Below are 17679 nucleotides of genomic sequence, written 5' to 3'. Positions count from 1 at the left end.
AAATAATGTGCTATGAAAACACAGCACTTTTACAGTGTCCATCCGCTCATAAGCACATCGCGCAACAAAACACAGTCAAAGATTGCTTTAATTTAAAAAGGCAAACTGAAACTGATATAAAAATACAAAACAAAGAGCATGAACATAAATTCTACACATTTTTCCATTTATTCAAACACTTCAGTGTCTCTTTTAGACATGATACCACTTGTACATGTTTTAATATTCAAGTCTTTGGTCCCTGCCTTGGCACACTTTACACAACAGGTGCTCATTGAATATCTAGAGATGAGACATCCGCTGTCTCCAGTTTTGGCCTCCCTGACAGTGATCACACTGTTCCCTTTCATAGCCATCCACCTCCTGCTCTGCTTTTCTTGGTGGCTTTGCAGGAAACTGCTGGACACACTGAAGAACTACCCAGTGATTTCCATTGTTGTGGATCATACTGTTCACATGAGATCACTTTACTGTACTGTCAGAGGAGCTGTCTTGTGTGATGCCTATTTTGAGTTCTTCTTAAAAAGTAAAAGGCACTTTGATGAGATAAATCCTGTAAAAAAAGATTTTTTTCCTATAAAAATATTTACATTTGTAAAAATATTACCGTAACCCAAGATCAAATGAACAGAATAACATTTCTCTTATGGTGCATATTCAAGATTGGGACGACAGATAAGCCGCATGTTGAAATGGTCCATAATTTTTTGAGATGTCCAGACAGAGATGAACTGAGAGATGAACACTCCCATCCTTGTGGCGTAGACAACTGGCACATGCTTATTTTGACTTTGGTCTCTTTCTGTTGCTGGTTGGGGAGCTTGCATTGTCCACAGGCTAGAGGTAAAGTAAGAAAAGCTAATTTTATTCAAGTTATTTTTACCATTTTATTCCTAAAAACGCACACATTTTGATTTATATTTGCAACACTGTTTTCTGAGCTCACCTGCACTCGCTTTCTGGTAACCCTAAAGAAGTCCTTAATGCAAGTCTGCTTCCCACCACCCTCTGCCTTTTCCTTTTCCCTCTCCTCCCGTTTATTTTCCCGCATCATACGGAACTTCACCATTCGATTACGGATCCTCTCCTCCCTAAAATCAAACAAAGATGACTTTCAATTTTCATATGTATAGTTTCATTCATTCTATATATACATACACATACATATATATACACACACACTATAAGAAGAACAATAGAAAAGCTCAATAAAAAACGTACTTAATTCGTTTGGTGTGACAGAGGAACTCAACCAAGGCCTCCTCATTTGGCTCGGTCCAGATGAGCTCGGGAGCTGAGCTTTGTGGTCCATCCAAGAAAATCTTCCTTGCTTCTCTGTATTTCCACATATTTGGAACAGGATGGGTCTAAAGGCCAGATATCACTGGCTTGTTAGACGTCACATGTTCTTTTGTAAGAGAGGTAAAGCCAAAGCAACAAAGACCATCTGATACCTTTCTGTTGATATGCAAAACCACATCCTCTATGGTACGGTGCTTCTGGATCAGGGTCAGAGCTCTCTTAGGACCCAAACCGGGTATCTTTTTACAGTAGTCGCAGCCGAGCAAAATACACAAGTCAACAAACTGGCAGACAAATACAAAATAAGAGAATAAGACAGCTAAAGTGCATTTCTATAGCAGTATGTCCAATACAGATATATTATAATAAATTACATACTTTCAGAGAAATCTAAATGTTTCAATCTTACCTCCTTATGACCAATTTGGAGTTTTTCTAATAGTTTAGGTAAGGAGTATTCAATGACTTTACTGTAAAAAAAAAAAAAAAAAAAAAAAAGAGCGTAAATAAAACATTAAGTTCAACTAGATCAACTAGTTCACAACTAGATGTCACAATCTAAAACCAAAACAAAGACGAGCAGAAATAATACATTAAGAATAAGTAACCAAACAAAAGACATGAAAATGAATGTTTCATATACAATGATAACGTCTCTTATATTTTTAACCCTATATTTTTAAACATTTTAGCGAAATACACAACTATTCCATACATGTAACATATATAGATTTTTAAAAAATAATAATATTTGCTTTTATCAAACATGCCATTTGTTCTCAGTTGATACTGTATCTCTCTGAGTACAGTTTAAAAGTAGATTATTTTGTGCTTTGTATGTTATCAGCAAAGTGAGTGATCAACGATATCAGAAAACCTTAAGACGTGTAGTAGTTCATCCATTTATAAAGCTTTCAGCTTTCTTGTGTAGCAAATTCAGTGGATTAATGTTTGTTATCTCTGCCAAGGTCATGTTTTTGGTAGCATTTGCGTGCGCGATATTCTGTCTGTAAAAACGATAACTCGAAATGTCTTGAATGAATAAAACTATGTAGGGGTGTAGAGTGGAGTCATTTCAACAATCCATTATCCACTGGCTACTCCTACATAATGTTTTATGTATCTACACCAGCTGTTTTTAACCAGTCTTTTGCTGCAGCAGTGCTAATTTTTCTAAAAGATTTTGCTAGCATGAAGTTTCAACATTATATATTTACCCATTTTGAAATTAATATCATACTTATAAGAATTCCAAATGTTTTCTTTCTATTTTTATTTATATTTTACACCACATCTCAACTTGGCTTAGAAACTGAGTGTAAACTACCTGCTAATGAGCTGCGAGCAGCCCTTTTCTGTCTGACAGTCCACTGCTGTCTGCAAGAAAAAGTAAGGAGCAGATTTCCTTTTCTTTTCTTGTGAGACTTGTGGCTGTGGTTTAAAATAGTTCACCACCTGCTGCCAGAAAGTACAGTCATTATGGAGCTCCGTCTCATCTACTATAAATACAGAAAATTAGTGCAAGTGAGCAGGTTATTACAATAACTTGAGATTCTAATCATTTGACATAATAATTTACGTAAAAACACGTATGAGAGCCTCATAAAGCTTTGGATCTGATCATGAACACTAAATTAATGCAACAACCATTGCAAACCTTTGAAATATTTCTTATTTTTAAATATAAACAAATTTAGTAAAGTGAGCTGCACAGTTTCTACCTGTCCTTCTTTGCATTCAGCTGACGAATAAGAATATTGGCTCCAAACGGCAGCGTGTCCATGTCCTCTGAGGCCACAGCGTGCACAGTTCCCTCTCTCACCAGCTGAGCGCACAGTGCCTCAGCGTCCCCTGGAGCCTGAGAGACAAAAGTGACATGCATGAAGAGAAATCTGCAGAGGAGGAAGAAGAGATGAAATATTGCACAAACATTTTCATTACTTAGCAGGTCGTACCTGGATAACAGGTACACCAAGATACTTCAGGAGCTGAAGACATTCTTTAGTCTGTAATGACGCTGCAGTGAGCACAGAGGAAAAACACATCAAAATAATATTCCCAGTAGATCACCCCTGTTCTACAACCACTGAAAACTCAAGTCTTTGTGCATTTTCTGCACAGACCTACCTGTGCCCGTCCAGTTTGAGTAATTCCTACCTGCTGTCTGGGCTCGCTTCTCAAGCTGCAGAAACAACAATTTTCAATCAGTCACAGCCGTCTGTATCTCTGTTATCTGGCAGTGATCAAATTTACCTACACGTTGAAAATATTTACTGTAGACTAGTCTCTCTGACCTAAAGTGTTCTTAAACATGCCAGGAAATGTTTAGTATCATGTTAAGTCAAAAACTATACATGCAGGTTTGTGTCTTACAACAGCCTTCTTTTCTCCAGGAGGCTTTCCATCAAACACAAAGACCGGTTTTATGCCATGTTCCAGGAAAGTGAGTGTGCGAAAGAAGAGACCTGTGAGGGGGCTGAAGAAGAGAAATCAAGAGCATTTCACAAATATACACAGACAAATAAGAATAGAAAGACTTTTTCCTGCACAGCTACCTCGAGGGTTTATAGAGAATGGTCTGAAAAAGAGAAAATATCCAAAAAGCAGTAGCTCTCTGGGTGAAAACGCCTTATTTATGCCAGAGGCCAGAGAAGGATGGCCAGACTGCTTCCCATAGGAAAGCAACATTAACTCAAATAATCATTTGTTAAAACCAAGGTATGCAGAAGAACATATCTGAGCATGACACGCTGAACCTTAAAGAAGATAGGCAGAAGACCACACAAGGTGCCGCTCCTGTCAGCAAGCCTCTGAGGAATGTTTCTAGCCCCTTCTTTAATCTATGCAACAAAGAATTAAGGTTTTTCTGAAGATAAACATGGGTTCAACCCAATACTGGCAAGGTGTACCTAACAATGTGACCAGTGAGTGTATTTTACTGGTGTCAGTGAGGTCTTGTTTACACTAATTGGCTGTATAGTTGCAGGATGTGGTGATTTTTGTAAGCCCTTTCTAATATTTTTAATCTCATGCACTGATAACACAGTGCAACCTTTAAAAGAACAAATTAAGTGAAATGAATGAAAGAAAAAAAATTAAAATCTTTAGAAATGTTATTGCAGGATTATTTTAATTCAAATGTCTACTATTCTACAAGTGTTTGTATTTTTCTAGGCACCCAGTGTACCAGGTTTGATATAAGGAATTAATACACCATGATAAACAGTAAAGAGATAGAAAAAATAACGTTTACTTCAGTTTAACAGAACAGAACAGCATCACATCATGCTTACCTCAGTGTAGGCATTGCTGCACGGAACTGATTTACAACAATAAAGGTATCGAGTGCGATTACTTTTCCTGTGGAGTATAGTAATACAACAGCAGCGTGAATACACAACAGTTTAAATTTGCCCTTAGACATTAATTACTTTTCAGTAACATCCACTCAAATTACACTTGATTAAATTCACCTAAACGCACTTGAAATGATCTACACTATTAAGCCAAGTCAAATACTGTACTCCGTTTACTTGTCAGGAATTTGTGCAGCGCTGATTTGTACTGTATAAATTGCTTGTAGGATTAGCTTTGCCTATTCTTTTATGGCTTTTCTCAGCAGTAAACAGAGCTGGACTATGGACAACTTCATATACAGTTCAGATAACATTTGATTCCTTGTGTCATGGTGCTCAAAGTGTGAGGCGAATAGTATTAATAACACAGTTGTCACGCAATGCTGTGTGTGTTTTCGGCACTAATAAAGTTACATTGAATTAAAATAAATACTAAGATACAGATGTTTTGATTGGACTGCCGAGTTAGCTGATTAACATAAGAGAAATAGTGCGGACGCGGGTAAGTTATTAATTACTACCTCGGAAAGCCTGATTATTATAGCAGTAGCTTTTAATTCGTGGTACGTGGACTGGTAATACTTAAAAAAAAACGTTTCTTTAATGTCAGGTGCTATAATTACAGCTAGCGATGCTAGTAGCTAGGGGGAGAGTGCTAACATTAGCGGCTAGCAGCTGACCTCCTTAACAGAGTCAGACCTGCTGCTGAAACCATCACCGATCGTGTCTGTACCTGTGTAGTCACTGATATCCTTATACGATATGGCATCAGGAGCATCTGAGCGTATTAAATCAGCCAGTTTAGTGATCCCCATTGTGCCGTCACCACCGACAGTTTCCTCTTCGTGTTCCAGGAAAAAAGGCGAAAAAGTGATTTAAAGTGAGTTAAGTCGAGTTTCCCAGATAATTAGAGCAGGATCCCTTGGATAGTAGATTGTCGATAAAGTTTTAATTGAAGACGTCTCTCAAGTTATGCCTTTCAAGTTAAAACACATCATCATCTTCTTCTTCTTCCTGGTGCTGCATGCCTGCCACCTAATGGAGAGTGTTGGAGTCAGCGCTGAACACACACACGGCTGAAACTGACATCCATCTTTTATTACAGCAAACATATTTACAAACATCAAGTGTATTCTTATATTACAAAATAATTTAAAGTTTTTAACTCCAACATCCAGCTTTAAGTGAGACATGTAGGTACAGACTTCAAAGAAAAACTAACAGCAACTCTTTGCTGACACCTCAGTAGTATATGTGATAAATAAACCTGCGTTAAATACATATTTATATTACTATCAAAATAAAATGGGTTTTTTTTTGTTTTTTTAATAATTTCAACCAGATCGACCTCTTCTCATTGGACGATCACACACACACTGGCTCTTTGTATCACACTAAATTATGTATAAAATGTCATATTCCATGTTTTAATATTGCAGGTGACTTAGTGGGAACAAAGATGAGTTAACAGCATGGAAAAACAGCACTTCACAGTACCCTACCCTTGTTACTTTGGTTAGCAAATAATCAAGATGACACAACCCCTAGACAAAAACGTTAAAATAAATAACATTAAAGACAGATTAGACAGGCTTTTCAAATGCTGTAATGTACACAAGAAGTTTTTCCAGTAACGAAGGGTCAGCGTTATGGCATCTTTAGAGTCAATCGGTTCAGTTTGACACTTCTGGAAGAATGGTAGTTTATGACCTGCTTTCAACAGAAAAGTCAGGTTCAGTTTTGCAACTATGGTTCCCAAAACATTTGTCACTTATCTAATAATTTGTTCAGGTTAAAAGATTTCATTTACACAACTGTAACACCAGTTCATTATGTGCAATGGATTTGTCAAGTTTAGAGGTGCAAACAGTAATATTTGCATAAACTATTTATCAGTAGGAGCTGACAGTTGTTTGTGTAATTTGTACCGTATTTCATTTACGGCTGATCCAAACCAACCAAAAATATAGGTTTGACAGTGGAGTAAACTTCACAAATAGGACACATGCTGGAGATAGCATTACCTTAACTGAAGTGGTTGTTGTTGCTGCTAAATCGTTCAGCTGCATTGTCATTGTGCTTTAGCTTTCCAGTCATTCGGCAGTTTATAAAAAAATCATTTACTTCTAATTTTAGTGCTGCGAGACACTAGGCCCACGATTACTGTGAAATTCTGTCACATCGACTTGACAAACAGAAAACAATGTTTTTCTGCCTCATGTTTTACCTCATGAGTGCCGAGACTGACCTGTTTAGGATAAACCTCCATACAGAATTTGCTATAAATCAGTGATCACGTCTTTAACAGGGAACTGCTTTGGTTTCCAGTGTTTTGGGAGACTCCATCTAGCGACGGAACCAGATCCAGGTGTTAATGAGCCAGAAAGCTACGGTGGCAGAATACAGGATCACCTCTCGCTTTGAGCGTTCTTTGTTTTCTTCCTCCAACAGCTGCAGACGCCGATTCAACTTCACAATCTGAAAAAAAACATTTTTTTAAAAAAACATTTTAAAAAAGGCGAAACACTCCCTGTACTGGGCCTAACTAAGATTTACTGAAACATGCGCAGAGAAATCTCCACATTTGGCTGTGTTTCATTGCAGTGCACAGAGAAATATAGCCACTAACAATTAAACAATACTCTCACTCTCAAATAAAATCTCTGTATACCTTTTTACTTCTTCAGTTAGTATTTGTGTTCCTTATTTTTGTTTATTTAGAGTCGAGGGTCTAATAACTGTAACTGAACACTTGCTGCGTGCAGCTCTGTCGGCATCCTTCAAAAGGAGCCATATCTATACATTATATCAGAGTTTACCGTAAACCTGAAAGTAAGATAAATACATTGGGACAATACATAAATTATGCATCACCTGCCCCTTTTCATTCATGCAGAAAGCAAGCATATGAGACATTACCTGTCGTCTCAGTGAGGAGGCATCCACTAAGCCGGACTCATCAGGGTTTAAATCCAGGGCCAGATCCAGGTGTGTCCTGTGGAGATGAACACATCTTCATTCAGGCCCTTAATGAGGGATTCGATGATTTTGTGACCAGTATTCAACTTGATGCCTACTCACTATATACCCGCAGATCACATTCACCTATGACTACTGGCCTCAGCCATAGGTGAATGTGCTCAGCTTCATATGTTAATCTGATTGAATTTGTGCTTAAAACAGTGTGGTAAAGGGCTCACAGACTTTGAAACAATGACACACAACAACAACAAACAGCTATGATCAAATTGTTCTTTTAAAAGTTGGTTCATCCCTGGTAATAACATTTATATTTGACTTCTTTCTCAGCTCAGAAACTGAACACATTACAAAGATGTTCTTGTATTAAAACTTTAACCCCAATTCCAAAAGGCTGGGACGCTGTGTAAAATATAAAGCAAAGTGCAATGATTTGCAAATCCCAGAAAACCATTTTTTATTCACAACAGAACATAGAAAACATGTCAAATGTTCCAACAAACTCATTTAAAAAAAAAAAACTGGCTCAGTTTGTGTTCGACGGCAGCAACACATCCTAATAAAGTTGAGACAGCGTCAACAAAAGGCTGGAAATGTAAGTGGTACTAAACAGAAACCGTTGGAGGAACTACTCATTATCATTTTAAAAAATCTGACATTCTGACAAAAATCTCCAATCAAGTCAAACAGCTGAAAATCAATACAGAATTTCAGGCAGCACTGCATTAAAAACAGACATGTCATGGGAATCACAGCTTGGGCTCAGGAACACTTAAAATCACTGTGTGTAATTCACCATTACATTCACAAAAGTAACTTAAGGCAGAAGTGGAAACCTGTGATCAGGTGAAAAACTTGAAATTCCACTTGGAAAACAAGGATGCCACCTCCACTGGACTAAAGAGGAGAGGGACCAACTGGCTTATCATCAACTTTCAGTTTACAAGCCTGCATCTCTGATGGTATGGAGTTGCATCAGTGCCTATGGAACTGGCAGCTTGCACATGTGGAAAGGCACAGTTACAGCTAAAAGGTATATACAGGTATTTGGGCAACATATGCTCCCATCCAGATAATATCTTTTTCAGAGAATGCTTGTTTACTTCAGCAAGACGATGCTAAACCAGTGTTGAACTGACTGGAAACATTTGGAGCATCATGAAATGAAAAATGTGACACAGGAGACCCAGGACTGCTGAGCAACTAGAATCCTCTATCAGACAAGAATGGGACAACTTTCCTCTCCCAAAAGTGCAGTAACTGCTGTCCTCAATCACCAGAAATTTACATGCTGTTATTAAGAGAAGAGGGATGCTACACAGTGATAAACATAACCCTGTCTCAACCGTTTGGTTTTTTTTAACGTGTCGCTGCCATCAAATTCAAAATGAACTAATTGTGGCGGAGGTGTGGTTCCCCCTGGCTCAGCTGCAGGGAAGGCATGGTGCAGTGAGCTCAAGGGGCAGTACCAGAGAGGTTGGAGGGACAGGTAAAGGTTATTAATCTAATGAGGTCTTCCCTTCTTTATAGTGATGTCAAAGACCAGAAGGAGAGACGCGTGTGTGAGGTCAGGTGAAAAGCTGACCGTGCTGAGACACTGGTGCCACACTTAAACACTAGGGGTGCAACGATACTCGTATCGATATTGAACCGTTCGATACAGTGCTTTCGGTTCGGTACGCATATGTATCGAACAATACAAAATTTTTAATTTATTTTATCAACTTTCCTTCTGACGATGCTGTCTGTGTTGAGCGCTCAGTGGATCTGCGCTCGACAGTGCAGCCTAGGCGGAGTAGTCGAACGCACATTCACTGAGCGCAGGGCAAGCTAGCAAGACAGAAGTTAAGCTCTCCTTGCAACATGGCAAAAAAATGGCAACCTCCCCCACCCTCATTCAGATCTGGCGTTTGGAATTATTTTGGTTTTCATGTGACGTATGACCCTGAAGGTTAGCGCGTCATGGACTAAAGTAAAACAGTATGTTGGATGTGCCACGCAATGCTCAATTACATGGGTGGGAACTAGTGTGTTAGCGCAGTTAGCTCGTTAACGTGTTGGCCGTCCAGCCCCATGCACGGGGCGATCCGCGGTAGCTCGTTAACGGAGATTTGCCGTGTTGTGGCATTAACGTCATTTCAACGAGATTTACGCTGACAGCACTAGTGGGAACAAAACGAATATGACTGCACATTTACTCCGACATCATCCTAGTGCAAAGACAAGTGGAAGCAGACAAAAACATCAAGGATGCATGCTACAAATTTACCCGAGTCATTTAGACAGCCGTTAGCACTTGATTCTCCTTATGGGGACCTGATATGTTTAATATGCTGCTGAGAATATAGCCCAGAAGAAGCATATAGTATAGCTTTTATTTTGGAAAGAGCCATTTCTCTGTAATAAACTCTCTTTTCCAAAGATGAGTGATTCCTCAATCAGATATAGGGCTCGCAAAATCGCTAGTAGGGCTGAACGATTATGGAAAATAATCTAATTGCGATTTTTTGCCCCAATATTGCGATTGCGATGCGATATGCGATTATTTTTTAAGGTCTTTGTCTTCTGTATTATTAAACAAAGACAAGCAATACATCATATAGTATGGCCAATACTATATTACATTAATTTTAAACTGTTCTTTCCTGGAAGACAGACCTCTGTTATGATGACATGAGGTGATGCATGAATTGATGACTGACATTTTTATTTAACTTCTTCAATCACAACAGTATATTTGAACATACACAATAGTTTATTTTTAGCTTACAAACATCTGAGCATAAAGTGCTGACAAGGAACCCTGGTGTAAACATTAAAATGAAAGTCAGTACAATGTGCAGATTGCAGAAATATACATAAACAAAATCAGTGGCTTTACCACACTCAGTTTTTCGACATCTGTGAACTACTAGACAGTCATTCAATTAAAAAATAATATTAAATAAATAAAACTAATAAATAAAAAATACACACATCTTACTGATCTTTGCAGTCAGTAACATTACACATAAAGTGCAAACATAATAGCAATTGTATAAACACACACACACACACGCCTTTAAAATTTAAAGGCGTGAAATTGGACGGTCTAGTTCTGATTAGCGTCACCGCTGTCTCGGTGGAGTTTAATAAACTCGGCCGTCTGCTTCTTGCTATCTAAAATATAACCAGACACTGGTGTAAATTCTCGACTGTCTCATACTTCTGTTTAATAAGTTTTCTGTTTGACGTTTAGTCAGCTGTGTGAAAACCAAGGAGGAACCCACCCGGGGGATTAATAAAGTTTTATTTTATCTAATCTAATAACTTTAATCTCAGCCAAACCGATTTACTCACGAACAAACAAAACACTGAAAAAAGCCCAACAATAACATTTTTAGGTTGTCTAAGTGACTTATATATTACGTTTAACCCGAGCAGCGAAACTCCGCGGTGATCTGAAAATGATGTGCCGGGAGTTGTGCCGTTCTCGGCCGCATCAGTAACCCTCGAGCTCCCGGCTAGCTGTCGAGCTGGTGGGTAGCAGACGCCTCTGAAAACGTCGAAGCACTTTTGCAAATATGGGATATCTTGATAAACCGAGCAGATATTTGATGTTTACACAACTACTTTCTCGCCTGAAAATATGTTAAAAGTTTATTTTGTGACCCAGAAAGATTAGTATGAGTAATTTTAAAACTTAGTAGCGGCCGCCATTGCTGGAAACTGGAGTTTGGCTGGGCCGCGCTATGAATTCTGGGATATGGTAGTAATTTGGACAGCCTTCGGCACGTCGCTGTGACGTAATCGGTCTACAAATGCGGCCTCAGGAGGATGCAGCCCATGAATTTGGACATGTCCAGAGTATAATCGCAGCCTTTGCGGTTAGAAAATTGCACTTGATCATGTCGCGATATTATCGCAAATGCGATATATCGTTCAGCCCTAATCGCTAGCCCGACGTCCCGGGGCTAGCGATTTTTCCAGTCGGGCTACCAAAATCTATCTCTGCCCTGCCCGTCAGGCTATTGTAGGAAGGAAAATATATGTCAATGCTTTTGCATTCTTTCAGAAATGTAGCTGGGTAATTATGTCATTGGCATCGGTGAGCCACTGTCAATATGTGACATATTGAAATTGCGTTTGAATTTGCGCTTGTTTTTTGCTTTCACTTTGCAATCGCACGAACTGTGTTAGAGAGCAACAGCACTGATTGGTGAGTGATGATAATTTGCGCACCAATTCCTCTGACATCGTCTTATTAATCGTTAGCTTACTATGCAAGCATGACAAGTGAAATCTCCCGCAGCTTAAACATGTGAGAGGTTGATCGCGCAGAGAATCGCTGAGCTTATGTGAGTGCGTGTGTAAAAGCAGCAGGATATATATTTTAGTTCTGCTGAGCCAAATAAGACAGGTCAGGGTGAAGAAGTGACAGCCAAAGAAAAGCTTACCAAATCAGACTATAAGGCAAAAAGAAAGTGCAGCTTTATGGTTTCATGGACAAAAGAATTTCTGTGGCTGCAATATGATGAGCTATATAACCAGGGCTGCACATAAGTGGTCCGCAGGTGCGCATTCACTATCAAAATAAAAAACACGCACAAGATAAGAAGTTAACATTATATAATTATACAATATTATACTTTAATGTATAATATTGTAAAGGAAACAAAACAGGAAACAAAACATCAATCAAAAAATTGCTCTCTTTTTTATTTGGGCTACTTAAATTTTTTTTGGGCTACCAAAAACTGAAGAGTCCCTGCCTGAAGGGCTAACAGGGATTTTGAAATTTTGCGAGCCCTGAGATATATTTATTTTATTACTTTTTTGTTTCAGCAACATTAAATTTAAAAACTGTACTTTTGAGTTAAAATATATATTTATAATTTTAATAAATAACAAATTAAAAAGGCATGAACATTTTTTTTGTATCGAAAAAATATCGAACCGTGACACCAAAGTATCGAACCGAACCGAGCCGTGAATTTTGTGTATCGTTGCACCCCTATTAAACACACATGTTTGAGATTTTCAAGTCATTGCATTCGATTTATTTATTTATTTAGCAGTGACCCAACTTTTTTGGAATTGGGCTTGTATTTGCTATTTGCTGAAGTCACGTTAAGGAAAAATAATTATTATTTCTTTCTTGTGAACTAAAGTCGTCAAACATGTAAGTTACACATTGAACAAAGGGGGATGTACACAAGTCAGGACGTCAGGAGTGTGACGTATGAGAGTTTTAAATGTCACTTCTTTTAATAAGAAACTCATGCTCATGACTTTTTCCTGAATTTCCCCACAACAATCATCTGTTTCTTTAACAATCTTTCTTAGTGCAAAGATTTGTAATAAATTCAGCCAAAAAGAAATGAATAAAGAAAAAACATACCTGCGATGGCTGTCATCGAGGACCTCAAGGACCTGCTGGTAAGCACGGCGTGTTGTTGACTGGATGTACGACAGGAGCCCAGCAGCTGTAAACAGGTTGATGTTTGCATCCTCGGGGGAACAGAGGGGAGGACACAAACGGACTGGGGGGGCAGAAGGGGAAGGGGTTACACTGGCAGGGAGATAGGTGGGGAGAAACATTAAAAGAAAGAAGACATTTTTATAAATCAACCAAGAGTGAAAGAAAGCTTTACATTGGAAAGGCAGCGGTGGGGAAGCAGCGTTTCAAACGTGGCTGTGGTCGTACCTTACATCGCCTCTGCTGATCTGACTGCTGTGACGGCCGGATACGTTCTCACTCGCGCTGCGCTCCCTTCGAGGCCGACCATGAAAGCTGGCCTGTTGTTAAATACAAATTTGAAATAACATTAAGCTCAGTTTGCAGCAACGCATGATTGCTGATTGATGAACCACACTTAGTTCAGCCAAACTGACTGGAAAAATAATTTTTGGCCACCTGATTGACGTTTTTCCTACAGAAGAATGTGTGATTATTAATGACTCTTCACCAATTACCAATGCATTATTTTTCTATTGTGTCTTAAGAACCACAAACCATATTCCATGGAGAAATCAAAATGGGAAGAAGTGCAGCATAGCACAAAGACAGTCCTTAAAGCTAAAAAATTAATAAATAATCACGTTCAGTTTTCATTGCGTCTCATAAATCCCACGACTCCAGGCAGTTTTTGTAAAAAAATGTCAGCAACACCTTCAAGACCACCATCAAGGAATATCTAAACTGATATTACTAATAAAGTAGAAATAATGCTGTGGGGGGGGGAAATCTTTCACTTTAGATGTGTAATATATGGTACTGCAACCATGTCCATTTGCATAAACATTTCCCTAAAGTTGGGATTTGCAGGACTATTTGACTAGACAACTACTCTTCGCTATTATCACACGTACTAGTAGTGTAATCTAAATTGTTTTAAATTTTGATTGAAGCCAAATGCAGGTAAATTGCTATGCAGCCACCTGCCATCAGATGGCGCATCGTTGTTGAGAAAGGCCATAAATCTGCTCATCTCGGCCTGATCTCTTTGTTAACACTATTACTGTTTTTTTAAAGGCAAAAGAATGAGATTGCTGATACAAGCAGTGAAAATGTGCCTTCTCCAAAAGGTCAGTGGGCACTTCCTTAGCAATAGAATGAGGAGTTCAGTCATTTGGGAGGGGCTCAGAGTAGAGCCGCTGCTCCTCCACATCAAAAGCATCCAGCTGAGGAGGACGCCTCCTGGGTAAGGTGCTCTGCTGGTCATTTCCTAATGGGAGGAGGCCCGGGGGTAGAACCAGGACCTGCTGTACAGACTATAATCACCTGGCCTGGGAGGGGGGTGGCTGGATTATTTGTTGTTTTGTTATTTTAGATTTTAACTTTTATTAAAATTCATGACAACCACTGTCATGAATTTTTGAACAGCGTGCATCATTCATAATGATCGACAAAATGCACCACATTTTTCTGTTTAACTCATTGGTTTTTCTGCTGTTAATTTGTCACATTTTAATAATACGTGAACTTGCTTTTGTAGTAATGCATTTATATATTATATTTAACATAGGTTTAAGTGTTTTTCCTTCTTCGTAGTCTGGAGTGTAACATGTAACGTTGATAATGCACGATGCGAGGTGCCGTACAATTAAGCAGCATGATTCATAAATCCATCCATCCACCCATTCGCTTCCACTTATCCTTTTCAGGGTCGCGGGGGGCGCTGGAGCCTATTCCAGCTGTCATAGGGCGAAAGGCGGGGTACACCCTGGACAGGTCGCCAGTCTGTCGCAGGGCTAACACACAGGGACAGACAACCATTCACACTCACTCTCACATTCACACCTAGTGGCAATTTGGATTATCCAATTAACCTATCCCCACAAGCTGCATGTCTTTGGACGGTGGGAGGAAGCCGGAGTACCCGGAGAGAACCCACGCAAACACGGGGAGAACATGCAAACTCCACACAGAAAGACCCCAGCCTGATGGTGGAATTGAACTCAGGACCACCTTGCTGTGCGGCAACAGTGCTAACCACCGTGCTGATTCATAAATCAAGAATCGGATTTATGATTTAAAACTCTTTTGTTTAGAGTTTTAGACCTTATACAGTTCTCAAATATAACTTGATATCTGAGTTTTAGACGAGTCAGTTAATCACATTTTTATCCCCTGTTCATTTGACTAAGAAATTAGTTACCAGGACTATCCCTACGCTATAAATAGTGTGCAAACATGTTTATGTGCCGTCTTCCAAAATCCCAATTGCATTAGTCAAATGCTGATTGACTGACAAGTGGGCTGGAACAGGGAAGGGAGCGGCAATGGAGTTCACTAGGAATGGGAGGATTGTGAGGAAAAAAATTAAAAATTAAAAAAAAAAAAAAAAAAAAAAAAAAATCACAGACCAAAAGATAGCGCATGAGAAGTACAGACAGTGGGTGCAGTTAATACTTTACATTGTTTAACACTCAGTACCACTTCAGCTCTTTGTAGATTATAACTTCACGCTTCTCAGCAGCTGACTGACATACCAACAACAGCACAAGCAAAAGTAGCCCGCAGACCGGTTGTACCACATATTTTGTACAGTGCCTCAATCGACAATAGACACTCTCTGCAAGTAGACAAGCCAATGGAGTGCCAGCATAGTCCCAATGCACTAACACGGCTGAACCATAATTTCAGCATAAGGCAAATATAGTATACCACTACATTATGGATCCACTTAAAGTTTTGAATATAATGAGAGAAGAAAATTCAATATTCTGAGAAGGAAGCTGAGATTACTCTGAAAGAAAACGTACCGCTTGGCTGGGATTGCGCTGCGAGTTGACAGTTTGGTCTGTTTCAAGCGAATCCAGAGGCTGCTCGGTAAGGGTGAGGACACGTGGAGGGGCCTTCATGTTCAGGAGGTCCACAGGAGGAATGGACTGAATCAGATCCAAGTCTCTTGGACATGCAAATCGAGGATCCCCTTCATCCCCTACAGAAAAATTGGCCATGAAATTTTTATACAGCATATACATGTTTTAAACATAATACCTCAAACATGACTGCCAACTGTCATCCTCACCTGCAACAACAATCCTCTCAGGAACCTGCATCAGAGCTGTGTGAGTGGGCAAAGGCTGCTGAAGTGGTATGGATCCCGCTTGGCTCTCTGGGGCCACTTTGAGGGTCTCTGGGATTCGCATGCGCTGGCTGATGCCCTCTGTATACTCCAGCTCAAAATGGATGCGATTCATCTCAGCCACCTCTGCAGAGGGGGTATTGAAAGTTGCCCCACTCATCCAGCTGATAACCCACAAAATGGGAAACAAATGAAACGCACAGATACTAACCAAACAGTGTGGGTGTGACTGCAGCTAAGAGTTCAAAAATATAAGCTCAACTTAATGCCCCATTTTAAATAACACATCAAGGCTCATATCTTGCCTGACCTTTTTATTACATGCCAATTTACAATAAAACACATGCTGCAGTTAACCCTGAATTTAGCCAATTAGCTCAGTAGCAAATGGTGCTACCTAAACTTTAAACACGATCATTAGCCCGTGCAAAAAGCATCTGCTCCAGACGGTGTAAGGTAGTGGGTTTAGGTCCAAGCTAATGAGTACACTACGAGAAATAGCATTTCATGTTACGTCGTTACATAACAGCGACATGAGGTGAAGCTGTTGCTGGCACGTCGCTTCAATGTCACTGAGTGAAAATCCACATAAGACGCCATGTCTAGCTTGTATGTTAGCAATCTAGCTTGTCGCTATGCTTGAAAAGCGTTAACAGACGACGCTATCGATTTTAGCTTATTAAACGCTGCGCTGTAAGCCGCTGACTGTCTGCACTGACATGCTGGTTAGCCAGAGGTCTGTCCTGTCAATACTCACCGTTATGGTTTTACCACCTGGGTTTAAACTGACATGCGCCAACACGCTGTTCGGGCTGTCATACAAATAGCATCAGGGGCTCCTCAAAGGACCAACCGAGACGGACTCAGCGAAAGCTCTCAACGCTTCTAGTTAGTGTGGGTGTAGCTGTTAACGCTACCCCGCGTGACCGCCGGGGCGGTTACTATGAAGTGCACCGAGAGCCGCAGGAGTTGGTGAAAACCAATGGACATTTAAAATTGGCAGTTTAACCTGCTTTATTTACGTAAGTTGGTCGTCTCTTATTTATTTTTATTGTCACATAAGTTAATTTGTCTGAACTGCAAAAATAAAATGTATTTCAAATAAAAGTAGCCAACGTCACGGGAAAAAAAGAAAACAGGGTGGTCAGGGTGACCACATCCCAACAAAGTGTGTGGGGTAAATAGTCTGTGTGTGGGTCACACTAGGGCCGATTAAGATGCGGGACTTTGCTTCAATGTCTGGGTTAAAAATGCACCAACCGGCCAGTTGTTACTGGGGTGTTTTGGTGGCTAGATGGTTTACTTCGAGTGCAGGTTTAAAGTCTGATGGAAATGAAACTTGCATTTTAATGAAGCTGGACCTTTTGTATTGTAGATAGATATTGTAGATTGTCAGCAGTTTCTGGATGATGTCTTTAGGTATGGTGTCTATGTATGACAGCTCGTGCATAAAGGTTTGATTAAATAAA

At 39.6% G+C, this 17679-nt stretch overlaps 2 protein-coding genes across 4 annotated transcripts; both read right to left on the bottom strand.

Moving 5' to 3' along the window:
* Nucleotides 1–70: 70 nt before the first annotated feature.
* On the bottom strand, nt 71–5679 carry LOC146553894 (putative flap endonuclease 1 homolog). Of its 2 annotated transcripts, none has more exons than XM_085253393.1 (11): nt 5392–5679; nt 4596–4662; nt 3676–3778; nt 3430–3484; nt 3258–3319; nt 3024–3160; nt 1712–1772; nt 1455–1541; nt 1222–1367; nt 947–1091; nt 71–837 (listed from the first exon to the last, which is right to left on the bottom strand). In XM_085253393.1, the coding sequence occupies exons 1-11, from the start codon at nt 5471–5473 to the stop codon at nt 781–783; spliced, it is 1002 nt and encodes a 333-aa protein (XP_085109519.1). In that variant the 5' UTR covers nt 5474–5679; the 3' UTR covers nt 71–780. The 2 variants fall into 2 exon arrangements, with proteins under 2 accessions (XP_085109519.1, XP_085109518.1); XM_085253392.1 differs by having other exon boundaries at nt 1455–1586; nt 5392–5676.
* A 56-nt stretch (nt 5680–5735) lies between these two features.
* Nucleotides 5736–17124, bottom strand: LOC146553893 (mitochondrial fission factor homolog A-like). Of its 2 annotated transcripts, none has more exons than XM_085253394.1 (7): nt 16968–17124; nt 16154–16374; nt 15885–16063; nt 13324–13415; nt 13018–13188; nt 7578–7653; nt 5736–7136 (listed from the first exon to the last, which is right to left on the bottom strand). In XM_085253394.1, the coding sequence occupies exons 2-7, from the start codon at nt 16368–16370 to the stop codon at nt 7005–7007; spliced, it is 867 nt and encodes a 288-aa protein (XP_085109520.1). In that variant the 5' UTR covers nt 16371–16374; nt 16968–17124; the 3' UTR covers nt 5736–7004. The 2 variants fall into 2 exon arrangements, with proteins under 2 accessions (XP_085109520.1, XP_085109521.1); XM_085253395.1 differs by having other exon boundaries at nt 16154–16336; nt 16968–17109.
* Nucleotides 17125–17679: the final 555 nt, after the last annotated feature.

Source organism: Mchenga conophoros, linkage group LG18 (genome assembly GCF_057382185.1).
Source record: "Mchenga conophoros isolate Kocher_MC1m ecotype Shallow Benthic linkage group LG18, M_conophoros_male_GT1.1, whole genome shotgun sequence".
NCBI lineage: Eukaryota > Metazoa > Chordata > Actinopteri > Cichliformes > Cichlidae > Mchenga > Mchenga conophoros.
This window is presented reverse-complemented; position numbering and strand designations above follow the sequence as displayed.

Coding starts and splice junctions, on each gene's coding strand:
- LOC146553893 (XM_085253394.1), bottom strand. CDS start 16,370: ATGAGTGGGGCAACTTTCAATACCCCCTCTGCAGAGGTGGCTGAGATG. Junction 13,416..15,884: donor AGCGCAATCCCAGCCAAGCG/GTACGTTTTCTT, acceptor ATTTAACAACAG/GCCAGCTTTCATGGTCGGCC. Junction 13,189..13,323: donor ATCAGCAGAGGCGATGTAAG/GTACGACCACAG, acceptor TCTCCCTGCCAG/TGTAACCCCTTCCCCTTCTG.
- LOC146553894 (XM_085253392.1), bottom strand. CDS start 5,473: ATGGGGATCACTAAACTGGCTGATTTAATACGCTCAGATGCTCCTGAT. Junction 3,779..4,595: donor GCAGCAATGCCTACACTGAG/GTAAGCATGATG, acceptor TCTCTTCTTCAG/CCCCCTCACAGGTCTCTTCT. Junction 1,368..1,454: donor TTTTGCATATCAACAGAAAG/GTATCAGATGGT, acceptor TCTGGCCTTTAG/ACCCATCCTGTTCCAAATAT.